General features: G+C 41.2%; 2 protein-coding genes across 2 annotated transcripts; one reads left to right on the top strand and one right to left on the bottom strand.

The window, feature by feature from the left end:
* Window positions 1-181: 181 nt before the first annotated feature.
* On the top strand, window positions 182-2781 carry cbt (cabut). Its single transcript, XM_068284293.1, is given in 5 exon segments — window positions 182-475; window positions 716-746; window positions 1406-1455; window positions 1457-1796; window positions 1799-2781. Coding segments are annotated over 5 exon segments (1332 nt in total). The 5' UTR covers window positions 182-400; the 3' UTR covers window positions 2635-2781.
* A 1343-nt stretch (window positions 2782-4124) lies between these two features.
* On the bottom strand, window positions 4125-7115 carry MED15 (mediator complex subunit 15). The gene is given in 6 exon segments (XM_068284300.1): window positions 4125-4841; window positions 4914-4952; window positions 4954-5057; window positions 5196-5931; window positions 5992-6799; window positions 6910-7115. Coding segments are annotated over 6 exon segments (2319 nt in total). The 5' UTR covers window positions 6963-7115; the 3' UTR covers window positions 4125-4262.
* Window positions 7116-7945: the final 830 nt, after the last annotated feature.

Genomic DNA, 7945 nt, shown 5'->3' with positions numbered 1-7945 from the left:
AAGTGATTACGTCGGCGCTCTTCTCTCTCCCAACCGCCCGCACACACACACTCACTCACTCATACACACGCAAACACAGAAGCAGTCGCGGAGCGTGTGTGTGTGACTGAGTTAGCTCTGATGGTAGCTGGCCAAGTGATTGGTTATTCATTCGTCTGTTGAATTCTGAAAGTAACGGTTCGCTTTAGCTCCGACGAAAAGCAACGGGCCAACAAAACACTTAACAAACAAGTGAATTAAAAAGCTAAGAATTAAAAATCTGGCAAAGTGATAAGACACATACACAACAAACAAACAAAAAAATAGACAATAACCTCTCTCCTTTAAGCACAAAATAAAGAGAGTGAAAAAGTGCAAAGTGCATCAGCAACAATTACAACAAAAAGAAATTAACTTCAAAATGGATATGCATACTTTAATGTTACCATCACCGCCAGCCACGCCTCCTTTAAGGGATAATACTAAAATTGAAAACGTAAGTTTAACCAAAAATACACATCAATTTATTTTTGCCTGCTCATTCCCACTTGTGGCATTTGTAAAAACAAAAGTTCGTCATCTCATTCGCACTCAGGGCCACTCAGGTTTTTTTTTTTTTTATCACGCAGTCTAGCATGCCGTTCACGTGAGTGCTGCGTGTTCAGCGAGTGATAGACATTGGACTCAGACACCCACTGAAGAGAGATAGAGACAGACTGAGAGAGAGGAGTGGGAGCGTGGAAGAGAGGAGCAGAGAATGAATCAAAATAAGAGAGCAAGAAATAGCACAAGCTTTATTGAGAGAGAGCATAAACAAACTGTGTGAGGCCGTCGAGCAATAAAAAAATATGTCACATTTTTAGTTGTTTTTTTCCTCTCTTTTTCTATAACAATTTACACGAGCCGAGCCCATAAAACAATATAGAAACCAAAATGTGTCATACCGCTAGTAAGATACCCTAATTTTGTTGATTCGAGTGACGCTATCTGGAATCTGTCAGTAGGTTAGCTGCTTTTTATCAATCGACCACAATTCCAATAAATTTTGTTTTGATAAAGTAATCGGACAATCTGAATCGTATACAGAAGTTAATTAGGGAACAGTAAAATATTTACTGATTTTGCGTTAAGTAAGATAATGAAACTTAAATGTAGTTAGGGAAGGATAAATAATATAGAGACTCGCAAAAATTCATATACCCATTAGTAAGAGTTTTTGAAAAGCGTAGTCTGCTTTTAGGCTGCAAAAGCAAGCTGAGAAAAAATGGAATTTTACTCACCGTGCATGACGAAGGGTTAAGGCTAACGGTGAATGGCCGCCTAAATGTTGTTATTGTGGGTCAAAAAACAAAAGTGAATGAACTGAAATTGGAATCTCTGACTAATCCGCCTTTCTTTTCTCATGTATTCTTTTAGGCTTCCTCTGATTTACTTAAGGCCAAACTGAAATTGGTGGCCCAGAAGCATCAACAACAAAAAAAATGGCGACACCAGTAATCGGGGTCTCATCACACCCAATCCCTCAGACACAGAAGAGGATGAGCCGCCTAGCAACAAGAAGCCACGCATGGAACAGACCATCACACCACCACCAGAGGAACAGCAGCAACAACAACAGCAGCAGCAAGAGCTCTTGATACAACAGCAGCAAGAGCGAGACCAACAACAGCGCGTCAGTGTCATCATGAGGGTTAATAGCTTGGGAACTGTGACAGCGCCACAAGAAACCACAGCACCCCCACCATTGCCAGTTGCCACAGTGGACGATGATTACCCAGAGGCGAATGTTTGGCGTAATCTTAAATTCAAAATGAACCGCAAAGAGCAGCAGAAGTGGCTCTACCACCAGCACCATCGCAGTCTCCCCCACTAGCTGAACTATCGCCGCCTTCACCAGCCACCTCTTGCAGTACTTCTATATCTTCCTGCTCGTCTTCTTCGTCCTCGTGCTCCTCCTCCTCCACCTCCTCCGTAGCCGCCGCTGCATCCTCTTCATCGCAATTAATGCTGCTGAGTACTGTAGCCAGCCAGCAAATACCTTCACCATGCGCCTCCAACTCGTCGTCAACGAGCGTCTCCTGCTCGTCGCCCACCAGCCGCATCACAGCTGCCCAAGCAGCAGCCACCCGCAACCGCATCTACGAGTGCACATTTCCGGATTGTGGAAAAAACTACTTCAAAAGCAGCCATCTAAAGGCCCACCAACGTGTCCACACTGGGGAGCGTCCATTCATTTGCAAATGGGAAAATTGCGACAAGCGTTTCTCCCGATCAGATGAGCTTTCACGCCACAAACGCACACACACCGGCGAGAAGCGTTTCCAGTGCAACGTATGCCAAAAGAAATTCATGCGCAGCGATCATCTTTCGAAGCATGTGAAGCGTCACAACAAGGATAAGGCCAATGGAGTGAATCGCCATGTGGCAGTAGCCAATTCCATATCATCCATTCAAGCCACCGCCGTTGCACCTACCATCGTTGAGTCGAGTCAATTACGAGCCATAGCCCCAGCTGGAGTTTCATCATCTTCAGTGTCCCCTGCCTCCACACCGTTGCACTTTCCCATTGGTTCCCCCCAGGAACTCCTACGATTCCAGCAACAACAACAGCTTCAGAGCAGCAACAACTATACATTTGTGGCAAGTCTCCGATAAGCTGTGCCCACAACCAGTTCCAAACCAAACCCAAATCTCATTATTTCCAGTATCTGGTGTCTTTTAATTAACATTACATTTGATTAGATTTTAAGGCTCTCGTCATATATCAATCATTATATTCAATAATCAATCAATCGACCAAAATCTGTGATATAGTATTTCATGTTTGCTTTTTTTCTATCCTGCTTAACTAATTTCTAATTGTTATAAACTTATCCTAAACTTAAAACTACAAGTTCTGCATAATGTATTGAATTATATTGTATTTATTAATAGGATAAAAACAAAGAAAACAAAAACAAATGAAAAGAAAAAACTACAACAACAAACATTTTGGGCCATCCCAAAAAAAATCTCAAAAAATCCTAATGAAAATATATATAAATATTTTCCAAAAATAAGAGCAAAAAGTCTATTCAATTTGTGGGGCTGGAAATAAAACAATAACAATTGAGACAATTTGGAATAGAAATTTAGTACAAAATTGTACAATTTATCGGGATGATAAACCATTATTCAAATTAAAGCCTGTGAAAAACATTTTTATTTTAAAAGTCTAATGCTCGTGAAAGAACGGCCTACAATTTTAGGCTGTAGCAATCCGTTTGTTTATATGTATAACAGCTATATAACTTAGTTGTCCGATTTTGATGAAAAAGATTTTCGACTGATAGTTCCTATGTAAGCTATATAGCGATATAGTCATCCGATCTGAATCAACCTTGATATCGTCATTTGTGGGTATATGAAACTATACGAAAATATTAATAGCTCAGAAAATAATGAAGTTATTGAGAAAAGTCACGGTTTTCGACTGATCGATCCTATGGGAGCTATATGATATAGTCATCCCATCATGATCGAACAGGCTCAGTTGTTTATAGTAATTAACTCACCAGTATTAAATAGTTTAAAAAATAACGAAGTTATTGAGAAATGACCCTGACCGTGACTTTGCCACTTGCATGGGAGCTATATGATATAGTGGTTTGATCCGGCTGAATCCAAGATTTACAATCTGTGCAGTAACGGTCTAGGAGGAGTTTGCGTTAATATATCCTTTGATACATACCTTATATGGTCGGAGGCACTTCCTTCTATGCGTTGCACACTCCTGACATCAGACAACGACCGAGTTAGAAATGGTATATAAATTATAATTTAGTAGGATATATGCCCAGGAAGCTCAGCTGCAGTAACAAAACTTTAATGGCTCGAACCAGAAAATCTTAAGCAGACCTGACATAAGCCAGCCAAAACAAGGATTTGCGCCAAAAATTACAGCTTTAATTTTTTAATTTTGAATTGTTTTATTTGAACAACTGAAGCGCATTTTTAGAATTTTGGTCACACTGTGTAATAAGTTAAGCTAACGCATCGTTATCTTGTTGCCCAGTCGGTTTCAGACTTAGACCGATAATGGGGAATGATGGCAATGAAGTTGTTAACAGCTGAACCACGGACAAAAGAAACGCCGCTAAATAAAATTTACGGATGATTTGAAAAAATATGTTTTTAATCTATAGAAGTTTTATAAAATTATTGTTTTAAATCTTATAATGATTACACTTTCAAAATAAAAAGATATGATTACAAAAAAAGTTTGCCAATAAGGAGACACGCCTTTACACACCCAACTCGGTGGTTAATTCATTGATGTTTGCCAGATTCAGCTTACTTGCATGTGGGGAACATGCTTGTCTTACGGCCATTTCCCAAGTGTCTAGCAAGTGAGACAATGAATAGTTTGTGGGCAACATTGAGATGCGTGCCATTAGGGACTGTTGGACCAACTGGAGAAATGGCGTGGCCGAATATTCCTGGCTGTAAACAGAACAATCTGGTGCCTGCCATGGATATTCTTCTGGAATACTGACGCTAACGGGCGGCACACTTGGCAATCGTTTATCATCCAGACAGCAAATTAAACTAATCGATTTATTTGTGTTCTGAGCTGTTGTATCCAATTTTACTTTAAACTTTGTGTCGAGGCGAGCAATTTCTCCTTGCAGAACATGGGGCACTTCCTGATGAAAATATTCAAAGTTGTCCTTCTTTTCTTCTACACGTGGCTTCTTTGGAGAAGAAATATCAGTGCCAAAAAGTAATTCCATACTAGGACGAAATGTTCTGTGCAATGTATGATTGGACAAAGGACTTTGCAGAGTGGTAGTTATCACCTCCAACAAAGGATTTGACGATTTCTACAAAAAGACACAAAATAAATAAATAAAATAAACTGTCAAGTTGCTTAGATTTTATAAATCGAAACTTACCCCAAACTGTTGACCCGAATATGAGACCAAATCCATTTTTTTCTAAAGCCTTTTCACACTTTAGCAAAGTGTCTAAAGGCACTCTCTGACTGGGATTGCATAGAATTTCGAGCAACTTACTCATTTTGGCCATTTTTTCCACATCTTGAATGAAAATTATAGCACAATTTACTAATTTCGTCTTAAAAACTTGACAAATTTGCGTTTGAGCTTCGAATTAAATCATGAAAGAACTGAGACTTTTTTTTTCTTGAATCTTTCTACGATTGTTGTATTACTTACTTGTTCCATCGTTGCTAATCTTGGCCAACATTCGCTTTAGCGGTTCAATGTATTTTGTTAATTGCTTATACTTCTCCCTGTATAGGGCCTCCTCTTGCGGATTGAAAGGACTATTTCCAGTTACTATCTGTCCGGGGGTGTTGATCGAAGCACTTGGCGATTGTTGACGTATGTTTCGATTCTGGGAATTCTGCTGTTGCAGCATTTGCATCTGGACAGGACTCGATTGTGGCACCAAGGCGGGGCTTGGAATCATCTGGGGTGTGGGAATTTGTGGGGTAAGCGGTTGTTGTTGCTGCTGTTGCTGTTGTTGTTGCTGCTGCTGCTGTTGCATTTGTTGGAGTTGCTGTTGTTGGAGTTGTTGCTGCTGCTGTTGTGCATCAGCGGGCGAGGGACTAGAACGCATGAATGGCGGCTGTTGTTGCTGTGGTCCCGGCTGTTGTTGTTGCTGCTGCTGCTGTCCCGGTTGCTGTTGTTGTTGCGGTCCTCTATTGCCGACACCAACTGGAAACATTTGCCCACCAGGTCCGACCACTTGACCCATAGCCATGGGATTTGGCTTTTGCTGTTGCTGCAGATTTGGCGGCATATTCGGTACATTTACCATGCCACCACCACCTCCGATTTGTTGCTGCTGTTGACCCACTGTTTGTTGCATATTGGGAGGCATACCTGGCATATTCTGACCCATGCCATTACCACCTTGTTGCAGACGCATCATTGGATTCATGCCCATCTGTTGGACGTAAAAGTTCTAAGTGTTAAGAATGATCTTCAAGAGTTTCGCTTTACTTACTGCCATTTGATTCTGTTGCATTTGCTGCATGGGCATCTGTTGCATGGAGTTAACATTCATGGGAGGTCCTCCGCCCGGTCCACCGCCCACAGATGCTCCTCCAACATTACCACCACCGGGGCCACTTGGCAATGGGCCACTATTTGGTCCAGGGCCGACCATTTGATTGGGCATACCCTGAAGCGATTGATTGCCAGGAACTCCTGCCCCTCCACCTCCACCAGCCATAACATTCATTTGTTGAACCTGAACCATCTGTTGCTGCTGCTGGGGTCCAGCGCCGCCCACACCCACACCGCCCATCGGCATTTGTCCTCTTATGTTGGGCATTGTGGGCATCTGCTGTTGCCCTCCAGGACGCTGTTGATTCAATGATTGAAGAAGATTCGACGCAGTTCCCGGACCAACTGGTCCAGTCATTTGATTTGGTACTGGTCCTCCGCCTACACCCACACCCACGCCTACGCCCACACCTACACCTCCACTTGACATGGGCATAAGTTGGGGATTCCGATTGCCTTGGCTAGCCAAATTTTGCAAGGCATTCAGAGGATCCGGTATCATGGACTGCTGTCCCATTTCAGCATTTGGTGGTCCCCCTTGGGTTTGTTGCTGCTGCTGCTGTTGTTGTTGTTGTTGTTGCTGCTGCTGCTGCGACTTGCGTTGCGACATATCCTTGTAGTGCATAAATAATTTGGCCACCAAACCCAAGTACTCATCTTTAGTGCGGGATTTCCGAAATATATGATTTTCCATCATACTGGCATTCTTGTTAGGATCCTGCCCATTCTGCGGCAACATATCGTGGCTGGGGGAAACACAAAACACATACATAAGTAGAGAATATCAGAGAAAGGCTTTATATGTATGTATGTACAAACATACATACATATGTATGTACATATGCAGAATACTTACATCTTTGAAATTACATTCTGACGAAACTTCTGTGTCTGCCACTCTTCCGTCATGGCTGCTTAACTTAATGTTATTGATGATTGTAATACTAATAAATTGGTATAAACCACAAGCTAAATACTACACTTTTCACTTAATTTAATTAATAACACTTCTTGTTATTTTCCGTGTATCCTTCGTCCACTTATTTTCTTTACGCTGTTCATTAGTGCTGCCGAAATGACCTTTTCCCGCTAAATCTGGCTGTAATCGACAAAATGGAGCTAAAAAGTTGCGGCTCACTTTTAACATGCTTCAGTTTTTCACAGCGCACTGTGGAATAAAAGAAACATACATAAATAATATAAAACTAACAAATCTGCTTATTTGTTATTAAAGATGATTGTGAGTTTAGCTTCAAAGTTGGCAGGACTAATACAAAACCTAGGAATGGAGGAAAACATCGATGGTTGGCAATAACTATCGATTATAACAATTTTTAGTGCATCTGGCAGCACTGCCATTGCCCAAAAGCGGCACCTACCATTTGAATTCACGAAAACAACGTTCAACTCTGGTTACCGTTAATCTATTATCACTCAAAATTATTTAAATCTAGTCACATTTATTTTGTGGTTAACTTAATAATGAATTCTAATAATTGTTGGTTTGAAGTGCAAACGGTAAATATCGCATAATGAAGATGACAGTGCACATCATTAATTAACACTTACCAACAAATGCAGTCGGTCTCACAACGACAACAACCACCTGTATGTCACTATGGCTCTCCTGCTCCTTCAGCCCCACAAACACATGGGCACATATACATAGATAGAGAGAAAGAAAGAAAGAGAGAGCTTTCGCCTCGGCTTCGGCCGCGGTGCGTACCCTGTCTCAGCTATCGCAACTGGGTATATATATATGTACATACATAAGTAAGTATCTTTCGCTAAGTAATTGTTTTAGCTTGTCACATATGTACATATGTATATATGTATGTACATATGTAGATGCAGAAGTTTAAACTATACCCAAAAACTGTAATAGGGTCTAG

The sequence above is a fragment of the Drosophila tropicalis genome, unplaced genomic scaffold, assembly GCF_018151085.1.
Source record: "Drosophila tropicalis isolate 14030-0801.00 unplaced genomic scaffold, ASM1815108v1 contig_39, whole genome shotgun sequence".
NCBI lineage: Eukaryota > Metazoa > Arthropoda > Insecta > Diptera > Drosophilidae > Drosophila > Drosophila tropicalis.
The sequence above is the reverse complement of the archived record's forward strand: the minus strand, read 5'-3'. Positions and strand labels throughout refer to the sequence as shown.